Here is a 19824-nt window from a genome sequence, read left to right as displayed (position 1 = left end):
TCAAATATGGAGAGAAAGTTAAATCGCCTGTTGTTTCTTTAAGTAAAAGTATTTCATACAGAGGCTACTTATTTCACATACAGTGGATTATAAAAACTTTAGGCAAACGATGCACTCGCCCCCCCAAAAAGGTTTGGCTACAAATAAAAGTAGGCTACCCGTTTTTGTTCAGATTTATGATAATTTCCTTGTGGGTTTCGTTTTTGATGTCATAAACATTTAATTCGCAATATAGAGATGTGGTCGAAGTCTCAGGGATCATTTATTTCAAGATAAATCGAGAGTGAAAAAAAAAAAAAAAAAAAATCTTGAGAGACATAGCTTTTAATTACGTAACCATGTTTGGGTCTGGCGCTGCTAGGCAACAGTTCCCCTAACCAAACCCTCCAGATCCGGCCTGGGTGTGGAACTAAAGAAGTGCATTACATTCCAAGTCTGTCGAGTTACTCTTTTTCAAAATATGCTTCGATTATAGCTTGTGATGATAAATCGTCTACAATCAGAGTATGTGGATTCGATAAGTAATTATTTTACTTCTGCTTTATTTTTTGTTGCCATGTAGTCAGTTACACTGCCTACGAGTCCACGAGATGTCGCTCCTTTCCCAGTTTCGATTAAATCGATTTGATAGAGTCCCAATATTCCATTGGCAACGATATATTAAATTATTAGTTTCAAATATTCCAAGTTTGTTTGTTTGGACGTGTATTTATTAATTTATTTCAAGACAGGGACAGCGCACAATAAAACATTAATCTTGTACAACAAGAGAATATGCATTGTGCCAGGTTCTAGCAGATTGCTATTTTCCACCTGTAGTCCCTGGGCAGGTTGATGGAATGGTACATAAAACAATTAGTAAAAAAAAAAACATATAAAGGAAAATAAATTATTAAGTAAAATAACAGAACAAGGCCAATAATGATAGAAACAATGTATAAAATAGATAAAAACATGGAAGCAGATTCAACAAGACAGGTCAAGCTGCCCCCAACACACACACACACAAACACACAAACACACACACACACACACAAACACTGTCACAAATTCAACAATTCATAAATGTGTACACTCTTGTCTTGACAGTAGCCAATACTTTGCAAGATGTGAGAAGGCATGAGGAGTTCTACATGAAATAATGTCAGTTGGCAGAGTATTCCATTAAGTCATGATGACTTCCCAAATGCAGTTTTGCGTCGGGGTATACTACATTCACCCCTTGTAACAGATCTTGTTGTTCTTGATGACTTCTCAGAGCAGAGTACAACATATTTTTTCAAGGGGGGAGCTGCAGCATTGTGAATAATTTTTAAAAGTAAGCAGACATTTGAGTGCTTCATCAGATTCTCAAAGTTAAAAATTTCATATTTATTGAGTATATGACAATGATGGTAGCACCGTGGCTTTTTATCATGTATTTTGAGGGCACAGTGGATATGAGTTAAAGAGAATTTCAATTTTTATTATAAAAAAAACTGACAGAACTTAAAACACCTGTTAACCAGATATAGGTCTGCAGTGTAGGCTACTGTCTGAATGATTAACTGAATAAATATTTTCCCCCTTCACTCATCAGGCCGCGACAGCCCGGGCTCATCCATCGTGTTCTAGAACAAGTCCGTGCAGCTCCGCAGCGGTCGCGGTCGTACCGGTACCGGGGCGTAGCAGAGAGACCGTGGCACACCGACAGCAGACGGTATGCTGTGGCTTGTCTGACTAACAGAGTTGGCAAAAGTAGACACATCCTTCACTCGAGTAGAAGTACAGGTACTCATGTTTAAAAAGACTCTTGTCAAAGTTGAAGGACAACACCTTTTCACTCGTTACAGTAAGGTGTGGGCTGACATATACTTAGTAAAAAGTGTCATTAGTGTCACGCAGGTAACTGGACTAAAAAACCTGGACTTTTCCACACACACATTGAAAGGAGAGGAGAGGGGAGAACAGAGAATCCTAAAAACAAGTAGAGTAAAGCAGAGCAGAGTACAATAGAGTACAGCAGTGGCCAAAAGTATTGGGAGCGATATACATTTTGTGTTTGCAAGGCTTGCTGGGCCTTGGCATAAAATGACTGCTAACATAATTTCATCAGCACAGGAACTAGTTCTAGCCAGGTGAAATCACTCTATCATTCTGATTGGATTTTAAGAGCAGATTGACTGCTGTAAAAGAGGGGACTATTTGCATATATTGAACATTTTCACCCCCCAAAATCTTAAAAATATATGAAATGTGCCATATTGTGATTCCAGTATTCTATAGAAACATGTGAACAAATATTGAACCAGCAAAACACAATACTTGTCATTGCCTGTTCGAAAATAGTTTTTCAACCTTTCAAAACCTTTTTTCAAAACGTTTTTTCAACTTTTTGAAACCTTTTTTTTGTTTTTTCTACCTTTGAAACTTTTTTCAAAACTTTTTTTCACACACAGTAAAAAGAGAGGGGAAAGGAGGAGAGGACAACAGAGAAGCCTGAAACAGAGTAGAGTAAAGCAGAGTAAAGCAGAGTAAAGCCGAGTACAGTAGAGTCCTCATCAAGTAGGGTTAGGGTTACGTTTTTTCCAAACCTTTTTTCCAAACTTTTTTTTCTAAAACCTTTCTTCAACATTTTCTTTCAAAAAGTTTTTTTCAAAAGTTTTTTTCAAAAGTGTTTTTCAAAAGTGTTTTTCAAAAGTGTTTTTCAAAAGTGTTTTTCAAAAGTTTTTTTTTACCTTTTGAAAAGGTGAAAGGAGAGGAGAACAGACAAGTCTAAAACAGAGTAAAGCAGATTAAAGCAGAGTTTAATAGAGTAGGCCTATAGTAGAGTCCTCATCAAGTCTGCCTTGCTGCATGGTAGCTTCGTAGACTAGCTTACGTTTGTTGTGATAGCCAGGAAATTAAAAAAGACTCTAACTTTATTAGCGGTTAGAACTACAGTTAATCCTTCCATAGGGGCAGAAAGTTAAAATTAATTGTAAACATCGGCTGTTGCTGGCTGCTCCTGAAGATGATGACGTTAATGATGATGATGATAATGACGATAGTGGTAATGATGATGATAACGAGGAACGTCTCAGACATTTCTTATTAAAAACGTCTCTTTCCCAGACCACCATGATCGCCTTCAAACGACCCCGGGCTGCCTCTCGTTTCACCACAACCTTCAGCCGCGTGAAACATCCGCCTGCAGCAGCAGTTAAATGAGGCTGGCCTTTCTGAGGGTATCTCAGTTCACTGCAGCTACAGGCATGGAAGAGTTGGACTCCACCCGTCTCCTATCTTTGATAGTTGCTCTCACCATCTTCTCTGATGGCATAGAAGGTCTGTTTGCACGTCTTCGTTGTGGAATATTTTGTATAAATAATTATCAGCCTATAGTAAAGAAAATGGTTTCTATTCTTTTATGTTATAATTAATTTTTCACAGGTAGAAACATAATAAACTGCCGCAAGTATTTTCACAGTGAGTATTATTCTACTAAGTCAATAATAATAATAACAACTTATAAAATGTTCTAAAGTGGGAATCTGTGGCATTCTCCAAATGAAGGAAACATTATTTTTTTACCCTTTTCAAGGACGTCTTAAAAAATAACGATAAAAAACTGTGCACTGCTAATTCTTGAAATCTGATGCACTAACTCTATGCACTTTGTTCACCATGCCTGCTAAACTAATAAATACACATGGGAAACCGGCTGAGACGTAATTTATCATGGTTGCATTATGGTGCACAAACCTGTTTTATTCCAGTACAGACTTGTTACAGCACTGTTGGTCTTAAAACATCTTATTTGTGCACTCCCCTCACCCCTGTTTATTGTTTATTGTATATAGGCCTAAATGTTTATGATTTGTCCATTATTTAATGTATAAATGTTGTCTTATCTGTAATTAGGCCTGTCCCTCTGCAGATAACACCCAAACAGCCCTGCCTGGGGATTCATGAAGTGTCACCTTATCTTATCCTCAACTTATCTAAGAACTATCTAACCACCCCCCATCGCCCCCCCCCTCTCCCCCCTCCCTCCCCTCCCTTCCTCCCCCCCTCCCTCCCCCCCATCCCTCTCCCCCCCTCCCTTCCTCCCTCCCCCCCCCTCCCTTCCTCCCTCCCCCCCTCTCCCTCCCTCTGTCCCCCTCCCTCCCCCCCTCTCCCTCCCCCCTCCCCCCCAGAACACCAGAAGCGTTCGGAGGAGGGCTACTCGTTTGTGCAGGGCTACCAGGTGACTCCAACAGACGAGGAGAGAGAGAAGCATTGCCAGGTCTACTCCACAACCCCCCCGCCTCTGGGCCCCTGGGAACCCCCTGTCTCCAGAGGGGACGGAGACCTCATCCCTCCGTACCCCCACCCTGCAACGCCCCTTCCCGGCCCTGTTCAGAAGCACCCGCCCAGAGCCTACGCCGTCTACCCCCTGGTCATCGATGTAGCGGCTGGGAGAATGTTCTCCGCCGCCAGGCTGCGGGGTGTGAGGAGGGGGCTGTTCCACCGGCTCCCGGTCGGAGCAGGAGATGGCGGCGTGTCCGGGAGCCTGCTCAGTAAACTGACCCCAGCGGGCTCAGGCCAGCGCTGGACTGACATCCGCTCTCTGGCTTCTCTCCTGAGGGAGGGGGGCGCTAAATACACCTCCCCTTTGGTGGTGATGGGGACACCTGTGAACCTGACAGCCCTGATAGCGAGGGGGAAGGTGGAGGTGAGCAGGGGGTTCTCCAGGCCTGTTGTTCTAGCCAAACAGGCGCTCGCCGTCCCGCTGCCCAGTGGGGTGTTCCGCTGGTGTTCCTCCCGGCTCGGGTTCTTCCTGAGACCAGCGGGTAGGTGCCGTTCTGCAGGGGGGAACGAAAGTCTGGAGAACCAGAAGCAAAATCAGACCCAGAACCCAGACCCTCAAGACCCAGACCCGAGACCCACCAGACCCAGACCCTCAAGACCCAGACCCTCAAGACCCAGAACCCAGACCCTCAAGACCCAGACCCGAGACCCTCAAGACCCAGACCCTCAAGACCCTCAAGACCCAGACCCCAGGACCAGATATGGAGGATATGGCTCCAATTTCCTTTAACTCAGTTAATGTGTCTGGTCAAGGCTGAAAGGTCTATTTGACTGATGTCTCTATGGTTTCACATATTCAGAGATGTGGTTAAGGCCAGTAAAATTGTTCATTTGTAATAAATGAATTTTAAAAAAAAATTGGCATGTAGTTTAATTGATATCTCACATAATAAACATATTTTTTATTTGTCTGCAACTGTCGATTATGACTTATTAAAAGGAATACGTTTGTGACGTCATACCACGAAAACTTTGGCCGGGAATGTGGGCGCGACAATACGCCTTTTCACGTCACAATGTATGTAGTCCAGTGTAAAACGTTCATTGGCTGGTTTATGTGACGGGGCTGCACTGCCCCAGATTGCAGGGGTAGGACCCAAAAAAATTGAGCCTATCGCTTTAAATTTGCAATCTCTGATAAAGCAGAGATCATAAGTCTTAGTGGAGGTGGGAGTTATCACACAACACAGCGGCTTGAAATATTATTCATATTTCAGAGAATAGTCGACGACTAGTATCGTTGATATTCATACATATTTATTCTAACACTGTGTCCAATTAGATAGGTTTTTCAAAAGGTAAGTTACCTTTATGCTGTCTAGCGTTGTAACTTCTAACATTACAGAGACAGACTACAGTTAGCTAGTTAGCTAGCTAACTAACCACGCTATCAAGCCAATGCTTTTGTTTAACTGGGCTAGCCTGTTAGCTAGCGAATAATAATGGCACGTTTCAATACTTGGTTCTTGTTAACGTTAGACAGTTAAGCTAACAGCACATGTTTTCGATAACTTCTCAGTATATTGATATGTAGACTAAGCAAAATCATGTATTTTCGTCAATAATGGTAGCATGCTATCCCTGTTGTTATCAGCTATGCTAGCTAGTTAGCTAGACCCCTAGCTTGTTGTTCAGTGCGTGGTGCATTGAAAACATTACACTGGCTAAGAAGCTGTTTATAAACATGCTACTTCTGAAACGTTTTGTGGCATTTTTTATCGACTGTACAATTACGACTTGGTTCAAACAATGCATTTGTTGTCAAGTGACTAACCAAAGACCTTTAGTAGCAAGTAAGCAACCTAGCTGATATGAGACCGGCGAGTGGCACATGTAGCATGGCACCGCTAACAATGAATGCCCCGGTTTGGTTAGCTGAAAATCTAGTTTGGACGTCTGCAGTAGACTCCTTTTACTAAACGAACTACTTTATTCTGGTAGCAAGTGAATAAGCGGACCGTTAGCTGAACTGAGGTACGACGGGGAACATTTGGGTTAAACGAGAGAATTGTTTCGCAAATAAAAGAAAGCAGCAAGACCGTCAGCGGAATTAGAACGACGCCACAGGTCGAGTTAGCCGCCATGAGCCCACCGGTTTCGCTATCATTCCGGTAGAACCGGCATATACTGTGGACATGACGATGGCAAACCATCATAAAATCAACAAGTTACCGTCACCAACTAAAACGGTATGATGGTTGTCAAATGGCCAGTTCTTAAATCCGGTAGCTAGCCATAAAATACACATCAAAAAGCTGGGTAGCTACCTTTCTGGCTTGTACAAGTTGGGCAGCTAACTGGCCTGCGAAACAAAAATCATGCTAACTACGTGGTTAAGCGTTAGCCAAGATAATACCTCGTTCTGTATGTTAATCAATACATTTAGTGGGACGTGTGACATGTAAAAAGAGGTTGGGTAGATTTGATGTCGCATTGATCCAAGTTCCCATCTAGATGGCAAGCTAGGAATCGTACTAGTCGCGAGGTCGCGGGAGGCCTTCCGCAGTCTACATCATTTACAATAGGCCCCAGTTAAATTAATACAATTAAAATTATTAAGGGCACGTTTTTATTAGCTTGTCGTATTGTGGTAGACGTACAATGAAGTCTCTCCGCAGCCCGTTGTATTAGTGGAAAAAACACGGCTATGCATTTTTTGATCCAGTCTTTTTGTCCCCTTTCACATTGCAATGATGGCGCAGTTGCACGCTGCTGGTGCTAACGTTAGCATTCTAGGTTAGCTACTATGAAGACATTTTACAACGACACATGGATGATTATCATGTCTGTCGAGGCGATTCGTTCAAATGTATGCACATTCAACTGGTTTACCATAAAGTAGCTCGACTTTAACTTTGATTCAACCCGAATGTGCATGATATTATTGCTGAGTATAAACCCAGGACCTTTTATCTCATTTAAATGACATTGTCGTATAGTTGTATTGTGTACCTAAACGTGATCAAAAGGACATCAATTACATTTAAATGATTATTGCGTAATACTTTGTCTCTAGCATTTAAACACTGCCCTAGAGTTGAAGTCCCTTCATGCATGATACTGTTAACCAGAAGGATAATTGTGGTAGTGTTTTTATCCTTTACAATTAATTATATATTTGTATACTTTTTATATACTTTGCAATATGTCATACCGTGGCCAAAATCAGAATGCTCCAAGCCTTGTCTTCCATCCTCATTTTAACGTAGCAATGTTCTACAACATTGCAAGTAATTCCTTGAGACAAGGTTCTACCCATAGACACATGTTCTACCTCCCGAAGGTCAGTCCCTGGACTTCCCACCGCCCCTAAATCTCCCGCGTTTGTTTTCCAGCGCTTCATATTGTTTACCAAAGAAATGGTGATGGAGAAGCCAAGTTCCCTGCTGGTCGGCCGGGAGTTCGTGAGGCAGTACTACACACTGCTAAACAAGGCACCAGACTTCCTCCACAGGTAAAGGGCCACCTCAACATTCTCCATGCATGCTTAGCTTTTCAAGCTAACACATTGTGAGTGTTCATTTGGCAGTCACAGAAGGGAGGTAGGGGTGCTGAGGGGGATTTGAACCTGCAACCTCTTGTTAGGCAGTCAAATGCCCTACAACTGAGATATACCCAACCTGAATTGATTACAACCCTCACCGATCCATTATTGCAGGGTAACTGCCAGCCAACACTGTACCCAAGACACGTCGAGAGACCCTGTTGTTGTGATACCCAGGCTTAGTAGACAGTGCTCTCAGTATAATACAAATTGGATTCGTAAAGGATTCATTTAGCAGGACACCTTTCATCCAGTGAGCTCTTGATCTGCAGTCGTGCTCCACCGCTGAGCTGTGTCTGTAGGTCTGAGCTGTGTCTGTAGGTCTGGTCTGAGGTGTGTCTAGGTCTGGTCTGAGGTGTGTGTGTCTCTGGTCTGAGCTGTGTCTGTAGGTCTGGTTTGAGGTGTGTCTGTAGGTCTGAGCTTTGTGTACGTTTCGTCTTGGCAGGTTCTATGGAAGGAACTCCTCCTACGTTCACGGTGGTCTCGACTCCAACGGCAAGGTGGCGGAAGCGGTCTACGGCCAAGCGGTAGGTTCCCCTTCAGCTACACCTTTAGGTTCCCTGTAAAGCTCACAACTGTAAACAAGCCCTGCTCACAACCAACCGTCAGAAGGTCCATGTTTGTCGATAAGATTTAGAACGCGTCACCCCTGTGGAGAAGCCCTGGAGGAAGTTATCGAGAGTAAAAATCTCAAGTTTCGTTTTTCAGTTGTTTTTTTTCAACAACCTCAATTTACTGTTCTTCTCCTTTGATGATAGAAGAATAAAGTTTTAATTTTGAATCCTCTTTCTGTTCCTCTCTTCCTGTTCCGAGCAGGAGATCCACAAAAAGGTGATGTCCCTGCAGTTCAGCGAGTGCCACACGAAGATCAGGCAGGTTGACGCTCACGCCACGCTGAACGACGGCGTGGTCGTCCAGGTGATGGGAGAGCTGTCCAACAATGGACAGCCAATGAGGAAGTTCATGCAGACGTTCGTGCTCGCCCCAGAGGTGAGCAGTGGCCTCAGTTACGCACCACTGACTCCTCTGAGAAGAGGAGTGGTGGTGTTTCTGGACGGTTGCCAATGGTTGAGCTAGTTCTGCAAACTCGTTCTGTCGAATGAGGTTTCCACCCCCCTTTCTTTCTCAAACGTCTCTACTCTGATAGAGTTTAAAGGCATATTATGGATTGGAGCATTAGCTCTTAAACCAATCCGTTGATCAGACCTATTAGCTGTTGCCTTTGCCAGCAGGGGTACTTAAGTGTGTGTGTGTGTTTTGACAGGGATCTGTGGCAAACAAGTTCTACGTACACAACGACATATTCCGCTACGAGGACGAGGTGTTTGGCGACTCAGAGGCTGAGCTGGATGAGGGTGAGATTATAATTCAGATTCTGACGAAGTCAGATTGAAACAGTATTTTAGACTGTACAGAACACAAATTAGGACAGTTATTCATACTTTATCGAACACAGATTAGGACTGTATTCCAGACAGTACAGAAGGATGATTAGTTTATCTAAAACAAACAAGGGTGTCTGGAATGAGGTTCATATTGCTTGTCAGTCACGTACAGACTTGCACAGGAAGCTCTTCTGAAAGTCTACATGAGAGGGCTCTGGATCTGACCTTTAACCTGTGTGGGGTTACTTCCTCAGAGTCAGAAGAGGAGGTGGAGGAGGAGGCGGAAGAGAGGCCAGTGTCCCCAGAACCCCTGCAGGACAGCCCGAACAGCACCACCTACTACGAACCCCACCCTGTCTCGTGAGTATAACAACGGCAGACGTTTACCTTTTTTATTCATTTAGCAGACCAGGGCTCGACAATAACGATGGTCAGATGGCCCGGGGCCAGTAAAAAGTAACGTAGTGACAGTTAAACTAGCAACTCACTGGCCCGATCGGGCCACTGCAAATTATTGATTGAAAAAAAAATTCGCATTGTAGAAGTTAACATCCTTCATATGTTTTGCTATCTGCTAAATGCATAAATAACTTTGCAGCTCGTGGGGCGCACAGTTGGCAAATCAAGAGTTGAGTAGTGAGTGACGAGTGGTTGTCAAATTGTGGTTCTCTAATGTCGATACATTTTTTAACAACTGGCACGAGACTGGCGCGAGACAGTAAAGTGAAGATGGCAGCAAAGTAGAGCTACGAGCTCAAACGGCGGCAACTTTTTTTTGCAGCAGAAGAATGGCGTTGACTTGGGTACTTAGTATCATACTGATGAAATGCTATGGAAGCTTTTATATATTAGCATTGAGGGACCAGAGGTTTCAGTTTCAGCCTGACAGAGTTGTGCAGAGATGGCTGTCAGCAGGGAAGAGAGCACGTCATGTTTGAGGTTAAAAGTCAATTGTTTTGCTGACTATTACCTTTTAATTTTTTATCACTAGAAATGTGATTTCATTTTTGTTCTTTTTATATCCAGGATGTGTTTAATAAATGGTTAAACATGTTAACAGAATAACACAACTTATAAGTCTTTGGTTTTGTTGTAACAATGACAAATTACAACTTTTGGAGGGGGGGCCAGTAAAAACTGTCTTGGGGCCAGTAAGTTTCAAACCCACTGGCCTGATGAAAAATGTTAATGTTGAGCCCTGCAGACTTTTTATTTCCATGAGCTATAAACAGAGTGCATATAGAATGTACAGCAGAAGTGTCTAGTTCTAAAGTGTTTTGGTGGTCAGACGGAAGGAACAGTCTTGTGTTACTAGCCACACTGCAGAGTAACCATGTCTCAGCCATCAGCCACGGTGATCATTGCTGTTCAACACTAACATCTCAATTTCACAAGTCTTACAATAAAACAATGTACCAAGATGGCAATAAAACCAACACACAGCTTTATTAATGGTGTCCCTTTTTACCCAACCTTACATTTGAAGAGCCCTAAACTTAAGGCCAGGGGTCTCCAACCCTGTTCCTGGAGACCTACCTGCCTGTTGGTTTTCTAATTGTTACAATCAAGTGTGCTAGGTTAGGGTTAGAATCAGGTGTGCTAGGTTAGGGCTAGAATCAGGTGTGCTAGGTTAGGGTTGGAGCAAAAACCTACAGGCAGGTGTCTCTCCAGACAAAATAAATAGCTTGGTGTTCCCTCCTGTTCCCGTAGTAACGGTGGTGTTCCCTCCTGTTCCCGTAGTAACGGTGTAGAGGAGCCCATGGAGGAGCCGGTGCCGGAGCCAGAGGTGGAGGGGGAACCAGAGCCCAAGACCGAGGAGGCCAAGCCCGAGGTGGAGGAGAAGGTTCTGGAGGAGGTGGAAAAGGCCCCCTCTCCGCCCCCCATGGAGTCCCCACCCCACACCCAGGAGCCCCCCAAGGTGAGGTCCCCACCCCACACCCAGGAGCCCCCCAAGGTGAGGTCCCCACAGCCCAGCCCCCTTGTACTCCTTCTGGTCCTAGTCTAGACCACCTTGGCCTGTGTAGTTTGTCTGCTGCTCACAATGGATGGAAGATCAACCGTATATCCAGTCCGTTATTAGTGTCCTTCGTAAACAACAAACACATGGCTATTGTGACTGAAGGTTCAAAGAGAAAAGCTTTATTTTCCTGACTGACGAGGACGTTCCCCCCGCAGACCTTCTCCTGGGCCTCAGTGACCAGTAAGAACCTGCCACCCAGCGGATCCGTTCCCGCCTCCGGGATCTCGCCCCACGTTGTCAAGGCACCCAGCTCGCAGGTAAACATTCATCTATCAGATCAGATGTACAGCACTGGGGGATTTGAACCTTTGGTCAAAGGCTACAACTCGGGAGTCTCCAGCCCAACTTAGAGAGCTACTTGCCTGTTGGTTTTTGCTAATAATGAGCTGGTTGATCAGGTAACTAGTGTTGCATCAGATACGCGTGTTTGGAGCCAGAAGCAACTGACGTGTAGCTCTGCAGGAGGTGGTTGATGAACTCCCTGCTCTAACCACTAAGCCACACACACCATAGCTGTCAGGGTTGGTGAACTCCCTGCTCTAACCACTAAGCCACGCACACAATAGATGTGATGCATGAGTGGGGGTGCTGGTGTAACCTCTGTATTAGCGCCTGGCAAGTGTTCTGGAGTAAGCAAACCTCATCCTCTGTCTTGTGTGTGTGTCGTCCAGCAGCCCAGAGTGGAGGCCAAGCCAGAGGCCCAGACAGCCCCCAGCCGGCCCCGGGATCAGCGCACGCGTGACAGACCGGCGTTCGTACCGCGGGGGGCCAGGCCTGGTGAGACCCACAACCAGATAGGGGCCTCCACTCTTCCCCTCCTTTTCCTCCATCCTCCTTTTAACTCTCCTTATCGCCTCCTTTACTCGTTCCTCCTCTTTCCCATCCTCCCTCTTCCCCTCCTTTTCTCCATCCTCCTTTTAACCCTCATCGCCTCCTGTAATGGCTAAAACTTTGCTAATCTGTTTGACCACTTCTTGGAGTCCCGGTGATTGTATCTTGACGCGTGATCTGAATAGAGTCCAGGAGACGTGGATTTAGTGAACTTGATTCCATTTATTTCGCAAGCTCCATCAAAAGTAAAGTATTGTCTTGTTTCGTTGTGATCAGTTCACTGCTCTGCACGTTTCCCGGTTATGCTTCCCGATCACGGTCAATGATGGTATGCGCAGGCCGGAACCCTCCTTGGCCTGTCACACCTTTATCCTGATGCCAGTAAATGTCTGACCTATAGGGGGCACACACTCAGAAACAATTACAACGTCCTACTTCAGGCTAATTCGATACAAATTAAATCATTACTAATAAGTCACACAAACTGGAATGTCAACTCAAATACTCAAAAGGACTCAATTGGCTCCTACACCTCCTTTACTCGTTCCTCCTCTTCCCCATCCTCCCTCTTCCCCTCCTTTTCTCCATCCTCCTTTTAACCCTCCTTATCGCCTCCTTTACTCGTTCCTCCTCTTCCCCTCCTTTTCTCTCCACTTTTCTTGTTCTTTCTCCTCCAGCCAGCCAGCAGGTTTTGACCCAGTCCCAACTGCTTCATGTTAGTCATCTCTGGTTCTGAGAGCACCAGAGGGTGCATAAGAAGCCCCTGCTGAGCTCTGTTGTTTAAAAGTCTTTTGTCCCTCTGTTTCTGTAAACCTCACCGTTCCCGGGTCTCTTCTCACGTGGTGAAACTCACTCCTCGTCTCCCTGTCAGATGGTGTTGCGTCTTCAGAATCACAAACGGGGAAACCACACTTCAGTTTTGTCAACAAAGGTAAAACGGCAGTAACCGTCACTTCCTGTTTCTGTTTCCAACCTGCCTCAGCAGGCGCCTGCTTTAGACACCAAACAACCCAAAATGTGGGAATAAACACACACACACTGGAGGACACACATGCACACAACAGCTTGCCCCTGCGTCTCAATGATGATGTCACGTGCGTGCAGGGCGTGGCGACTCTGAGTCGAGTGAGCTGGACAACAGAAGAGTGGTTCGCTACCCTGACAGCCACCAGCTGTTCGTGGGAAACCTTCCTCACGACATCATCGAGAGTGAGCTCAAGGAGTTCTTCATGAGTACGTCCCTCACATTAACTAAATATTAACAATTTTCCACTTGATTTTTTACAAGTTAAAAAATGTTGTTTTTGTTAGTTTTGTAGTAAACTTTTATTATATATATACTTTTTTTTGTTGTTGCAGTTTTCAAGAATGACAGTTATTTAGCAACAAAAGAAAACATGCCTTAGTTTCTCCCAAACTTGACAAACACTCAACAGAAATGCAGGACACCAGTTTAAGTATGAAACAGTAGGTTTCTAAATGGTATGACCGTTGGTTTCAGCGTTCGGTAACGTGGTGGAGCTGAGGATCAATACGAAGGGCGTCGGAGGGAAGCTGCCAAACTTCGGCTTTGTGGTGTTCGACGACTCCGACCCCGTGCAGAGGATCCTGGGAGCCAAGGTGGGCGGGGCAAATTGCATCATCATCCTCCTTGATTCGCTGGTGATTGGTTGGCACACCTCGTCAGGGTTCAAAGGGCACTAATACGTCCCACGGAGAATATTAGAATGTATTTATGCATCAACGAATTAGCTAAATTTAGAATAAATTATTAATAGATTTTTGCCTTTTTTTTTTTAAGGCATTCAAATTTTTCAAGACTAGTTTGAAAAAGCAAGCTATGTGTGGCCTGTGAACATCCCTGCTCTTGTTAGGGGAAACCAGTGACTGAAGGAGGAGTTGGTATGATGTTCTGTTCAAAACGTTCCCTTGACTGGCTGCTAACTACCCTCCTCTTCCCCCCCTCCTCTCCTCCTCCGGCTCCTCCTCTCCTCCTCCGGCTCCTCCCCTCCTCCTCTGGCTCCTCCCCTCCTCCTCTGGCTCCTCCCCTCCTCCTCCGGCTCCTCCTCTGGCTCCTCCCCTCCTCCTCTGGCTCCTCCTCTCCTCCGGCTCCTCCCCTCCTCCTCTGGCTCCTCCTCTCCTCCTCCGGCTCCAGCCCATCATGTTCCGGGGCGAGGTGCGTCTGAACGTGGAGGAGAAGAAGACCCGAGCGGTGCGTGAGCGTGAGACTCGAGGCGGCGGCGGTGACGAGCGCAGGGACATGCGGCGTAGCGACAGAGGCCCCGGGGGGCCCCGCAGCATCGTGGGCACCGGAGGAGGCATGATGCGGGACGGCAGGGGCCCGCCACCGCGTGGGGCCATGGCCCCCAAACCTGGCCTGGGCTCCGGCAGGGGGGCAGGGGGGCAAGGCCAGGGTCAAGGAGAGGGCCGCTTCACCACCCAGCGCCGCTGAGGACAGCGCCCCTGCAGTTTCGGAAGTAGTACCACGTTCTTCATCTGCTCTACCGCGTTCTCGTTAACGATTTAAAAAAAATAAGTCTACATGTATAAACGTATATACTTTTGTTTTGTTTTTTTGTTGAGAAATTTTATTTTTTATTTCTTTCCCTTTTTCTTGGGTTTTTTGAAATGTGACGACATGTCAAGTTTCTTCTGTGGATGAAACCAAGATGAGCAAAACAGTTTGGCTGTTTTCTTTCTGTGTTCTGGTCTCACGAGCAGTGTGTCCTGTTTCAAAAACATTCATTTGTAAATTTGAGGAAAAATAAAACGTCAGACCAACCAGGACTGATCCTCATCAAGAGACTGGACTGATCTGCCTCCCCTGCCCACAGGTCCACCATTTGGATAAGAGATTATATCCCTTGATTAGCCAGGGGCGCTACTTCACAAAAATCCCTCTCGTGCACATTTTTATAGATGGTGGTTTCTCTACCCAGTGACTGTTGGGGTGGGGGGGGGGGTGCAGTTTGAGGGAGAAAAGCAGATGCGTGTTTTGTTCCTTTTGTTTGGAAAGAACACTGCTTCAAAACAGAGTTGCTTGATGCTCTCATCAGCGGGCCGAGAGGGGGCACCCTTCGTTCACACTGGTGTCGTGGAACGCAGGAACATCTGGGGGTGGGGGGGCTGTCTGCTCTGATCAATGAGCTCTCTCCTTTCTACCCAGAGAAACACTTCAATATTTACAAGACAACAGCCAACCAACCCTACCAGAAACACCACTGACCCTAACCAGAAACGCCACTGACATGTGACTTCTTTACTTCCTCCCCTCCCCCTCCACTTTTCTTTTCATTAATTGAAATAAAAGCTCTCAAACTGGACTTTACTTTAGAACATTAGGCTGGGGGAGCGGGGGGGTGAAGCTGAGGAAGTGACTTCTCATCTTCGTTTGTTGATGTTTATTGTTTCTCTCTTCTGCTCCATCTGTGATACCATGATCCTGGGACGGCTCCTCCTCTTCCAACACCATCTGAACCTGGAACAGAATAAATGTACAAATCATAGTTTACTGTATGTTTGTTTTTGGTTTTTAGTTTTTTTTTCAACTTGATATAAAAAAGCATGATGGTGCCTTCGGTTTCCTCTTTTCTAACGTTGCGTCTGAGTATCGAGGGTTCGTGGGCTCCCCTACTTTGCCATAAATGAAAAGTTTTGAACCGTCTTGTCTAAATGCTAAAAGCAACTTGCAGAGCGCTCCTCACACAAAGAACCCCCACCGCACAAGCAGTGATTTACAAACTGTTCAGACCTACTGTACCTACGAGAACTTGCTGTCAGTTATTTTGTACATTTGTTTATAGTATCTGCTGTGTTTGGGGAGATGAGACGAGGGGGTCACTGGTAACTCTTTAGACGCTCAAAAGGTGTAGAGGTGAAAACAGGATGGGGCTCATGGATAATGCGGTACAGTTTACATGTTAATGGTAAATGTTTTGGTTTGTTGGAACTGCCAAGTCAGTTTGGAGGTGAATCCTATGTTCAGTTCCAAGTCTCCAGTATTGATGAGATGGTATGTGGTTGTGACGGACAGGGAAACCTTGGACTTTGTTGTGACTGTGCTGGACCGCGGGATGTTGAAGCCCGCCAGGTGGCTCCAGGCAGGATCGCCCTCTCGGCCCTCAACAACAAACTTTTATTTTCTTGGCAGCCATTTTGTATGAGACTTCAAGGGTGCGGAGGGGCACCTCTGCTATCCGTTCTGTGACAAACTACAACTCCCATCCACGCTCTGCAGTTCATCCACGCTTTCTCTGTGTGTTCCAAAACGACACCGCTACATCTGTTTTGCTGCATTATAGCAAACACATTTAATCACTTTGCTGGTTCCAGACAAGCCACAATAAGAGTGGTGGTACTTCTCTAAAGACTGAAATGTTGTTTTGTCCTCCTGTTCGGGGAAGGGCCTCTGCTCTCTGAGAGGACAAGTTGGAGGTGTGTGTTTCCTGTGTGTCCTTCACTGGAACAGGAAGACGTCATCTGATGGGACTTTTTTTCTAGAAATGCTAAACTGTCCTTGTGTCTGGGACTGTCAGGGTATGAACTCCTCCCCCAGTTCCTCACCATGTCAAAACTCAACAGGGTGGGATTTCGTAGGATTATTTAGAAACACGTCCCAGTCGTTCAGCCGGCATGAGAGGAGAACAGCTGTGAGGCTGTCCTTTGTGTCTCTGGATGTGGGACAGCGTGGCGGTCTGTAACACTCTCCCTTCCACCTCCCTCATGTCCCACAGCTCAGTCCTCCAGTCAGACGGACCTGGTCTGGAACATCAGTGTTTGTGGTTCTGCAGAGTGATGTGGGTTCAGGGTAGTCTGCGGTTGTTTCTCAAATGGACATATTTCACAGTTGCCTGTATGCTACGGTCACCGTGGTTACGGCCCGCCATGGTTACGGCCTGCCATGGTTACGGCTTGAAAGCGCCTGAAAGGGTGCTTAAAATAAACAAAACTGCAATTTTACCTTTTACAATTTTCAACAACGGTTGATGGGAAAACAAGGATTGAGGAAGTTCTCATTATGCTGAAGTCAGGGCAAAAACTAAAGTCACAATGGTGTCAAAGATGTTTAATGTGAGCAGATAGATTTTTTGTGTTTTTTTTTGCTGAACATTTCAGTGACCCTAACCCTCCCGATTGTCAAAGGCCCTCTAAAGAACATAGCCTATCATATCTTTTTTCTTTTCTTTTCATGGTTGAAAAAGCAGTAGAGTGGATTTCAGATGAATCATTCCAGTCCTCTTTTTTCTCTGAAGAAGCTCCTCTCAGCTTCAGTAGCTGTTAGTAAGAAGTCCTCATCTTTCTCCTCTCTCTACCCTCCTCTCCCTCTCTACCCTCCTCTTCCTCTCTCTACCCTCCTCTCCCTCTCTACCCTCCTCTTCCTCTCTCTACCCTCCTCTCCCTCTCTACCCTCCTCTTCCTCTCTCTACCCTCCTCTTCCTCTCTACCCTCCTCTTCCTCTCTCTACCCTCCTCTTCCTCTACCCTCCTCTTCCTCTCTACCCTCCTCTTCCTCTCTACCCTCCTCTCCCTCTCTACCCTCCTCTTCCTCTCTCTACCCTCCTCTCTCTCTACCCTCCTCTTCCTCTACCCTCCTCTTCCTCTCTACCCTCCTCTCCCTCTCTACCCTCCTCTTCCTCTCTCTACCCTCCTCTTCCTCTCTCTACCCTCCTCTTCCTCTCTCTACCCTCCTCTTCCCTCCTTGTTGCCAGTAGGGAAACAAGACATGCAGGTGGAACTGCATCTGTTTTGTTTTTTTGTTACTTTCATTTTGAATGTGTTGGACTTGACATACAATAAACTACTGACATCTGCACCACTCCTCGCTGTCGTTCTGTTGTGAGAGCTCGCGTGGTGGCCGGAGTCCTTTTGAGAAATCACTGATCTGACGTCGATATCGGTTATGCTAAAGAGCACCTTTCATCTCCCCAGTCATGTTAAAGACTTCAAGCTGTTGATGTTATGAACAAAGCCCAGTGCACTAGTAAGAAAATATTTTGATGGAGAATCTTTATTGGCGTTCAACTAAGACAACGCTCTGTGGCAGTAAAAACGTACCAAACGTACACCAAAAAAACATTTAGCCCACAGCCATAAATTCAGCTTTGTGGTTTATCCAGCCAGACACTTCGAGTGTTTTTCCTCTAGACTGCAGAGACCACGGGAAGATGACCACAAGAGGCTTGTGTCAACACAGGTAAGAGGACTATCCGTACTAACTTGTCACTAATGATTGCTTTCATCAACACCCATTGTGGCTTTGATGAATGTTTCGATATTGACTCTAGTTTCGACCTGCTTTGAGAGCAAGCAGTGTTCATTGGTTGAACTCTCAACAGGTGAAGAGAAAAAAGAAACGGCATATATTTTGTATTTGATTATTTATTGTCGAGTACCAACGTTGCCTGTTAACAAGCCCAACCCACCTATGGGGACGGATGTGTTCACCATCAGTGATGGTAAAATCCTAAAACTGCTTTCCAGTAAACCCTAAACGCCTCGTTTTATGCGCAACTGTGGATAATCTGAACTAGCTTTTACGCTTCGTCCCACGTTCATCCGTAGATTTCCTCAGACGAATCCCGCCGCCGCGCCAGACCTAGACCCCGGGGCCAGTAAGGCCGACCGGAGGTCCGTTGTCCCAGACGGGGGTTATAGCCCCCGAGGAAACTGCTGATGGGGAAGTGAACGTTCCCCGGCTGCGGGAACGCGGAAGGACGGAAGCGAGCGTTCCCTGGCAGCGGGAAAGCGGCAGGATGGAAGTGAGCGTTCCCTGGCAGCGGGAAAGCGGCAGGATGGAAGTGAGCGTTCCCTGGCAGCGGGAACGCGGCAGGATGGAAGCGAGCGTTTCCCTGCGACCCGAAGAACCACGTTGGTGAGCGGGGGAAACCGTTGGCACTCGCCCATCCTCCTCCGACGTTGGGCCTCCAGGGGATGACAGTCCGGTACGGGACCAATGGGGGATGAGGGGGACCGAGAGGCTGGGCATCCTGGTCTGTGGTCTCATCGGGTTGGTCGGTGGTGGCTGGGGCAGGGGTCACGGGGTCTTCAGTGACAGATATAATCTGACAAGGGGAGTCATCACGGTTGTATCCCGTCTCTGTGAAAAACACGGAAAAATACAACTGTGATTTTAGTTGACATTGATTTGACTGTCAGTGTATTGCAGCCTTGCCTACACTTGTCATTGTGGGACTACTTGAGGTCTTTTGGATTGTTCAACCACCCACAAACATTCAACTGGGCTCATTATCCCTTCCTCATAGCAGGGGCCCTATACAGGCCCTACACCCACCAGCCAAGGGGGACCAAAGACTCTCACCATATCCGTCATGTGGATGCACGTCTCCCCTCACATTGGGGAAGTCTCCTCTGGGAGCAGATGTTTTATCCGGCAGCGACGCCTCGTCTGGTGGGACAAGAACCAGGAAACCCGGGATCTTTTAGTTGCATTTGCGCTCAATTATCAACTACAGTATAATAAAGCATGAAACCAACGCTCAAAAGATAACCTTGCTCCCAGATCACTCTATACATGAATCATCATTAAATATAATTTATATAAATCTTTAGAAACCTATTAATTTATTTTATAGCCTGAATGGACCTACCTGAAGGATGTGCTAGCTGAGATAGTATCATAAGGCAAAGGAGGTGAGTAGTTAGCCTTGGCGCCATTATCAGAGAAATGTTCCAGAATCTGTCCTGGCTACGACTTTTTAAACCAGGGAGTGGATC

At 46.0% G+C, this 19824-nt stretch overlaps 3 protein-coding genes across 9 annotated transcripts; 2 read left to right on the top strand and 1 right to left on the bottom strand.

Annotated features, from left to right (window-relative positions):
* Positions 1 to 19: 19 nt before the first annotated feature.
* On the top strand, positions 20 to 5157 carry LOC134033839 (uncharacterized). Its single transcript, XM_062478129.1, has 5 exons — positions 20 to 149; positions 1580 to 1699; positions 3094 to 3306; positions 3412 to 3447; positions 4158 to 5157. Exons 3-5 carry the CDS (start codon positions 3186 to 3188, stop codon positions 5039 to 5041), a joined length of 1041 nt encoding a protein of 346 aa, XP_062334113.1. The 5' UTR covers positions 20 to 149; positions 1580 to 1699; positions 3094 to 3185; the 3' UTR covers positions 5042 to 5157.
* Positions 5158 to 5447: 290 nt separating this feature from the next.
* On the top strand, positions 5448 to 15664 carry g3bp2a (G3BP stress granule assembly factor 2a). Of its 7 annotated transcripts, none has more exons than XM_062478123.1 (13): positions 5448 to 5609; positions 7647 to 7765; positions 8301 to 8382; positions 8672 to 8845; positions 9120 to 9210; positions 9495 to 9600; positions 10981 to 11194; positions 11416 to 11517; positions 11935 to 12037; positions 12963 to 13022; positions 13196 to 13324; positions 13593 to 13711; positions 14247 to 15664. In XM_062478123.1, exons 2-13 carry the CDS (start codon positions 7671 to 7673, stop codon positions 14541 to 14543), a joined length of 1572 nt encoding a protein of 523 aa, XP_062334107.1. In that variant the 5' UTR covers positions 5448 to 5609; positions 7647 to 7670; the 3' UTR covers positions 14544 to 15664. The 7 variants fall into 7 exon arrangements, with proteins under 7 accessions (XP_062334107.1, XP_062334106.1, XP_062334112.1 ...); XM_062478122.1 differs by having other exon boundaries at positions 11932 to 12037; XM_062478125.1 differs by having other exon boundaries at positions 5449 to 5609; positions 10981 to 11158.
* A 2480-nt stretch (positions 15665 to 18144) lies between these two features.
* On the bottom strand, positions 18145 to 19824 carry LOC134033840 (protein diaphanous homolog 1-like). The gene is made up of 3 exons (XM_062478130.1): positions 19698 to 19824; positions 19409 to 19495; positions 18145 to 19186 (listed from the first exon to the last, which is right to left on the bottom strand). The coding sequence occupies exons 1-3, from the start codon at positions 19762 to 19764 to the stop codon at positions 18642 to 18644; spliced, it is 699 nt and encodes a 232-aa protein (XP_062334114.1). The 5' UTR covers positions 19765 to 19824; the 3' UTR covers positions 18145 to 18641.

The sequence above is a fragment of the Osmerus eperlanus genome, chromosome 14 (assembly GCF_963692335.1).
Source record: "Osmerus eperlanus chromosome 14, fOsmEpe2.1, whole genome shotgun sequence".
Taxonomy (NCBI): Eukaryota; Metazoa; Chordata; class Actinopteri; order Osmeriformes; family Osmeridae; genus Osmerus; species Osmerus eperlanus.
This window is presented reverse-complemented; position numbering and strand designations above follow the sequence as displayed.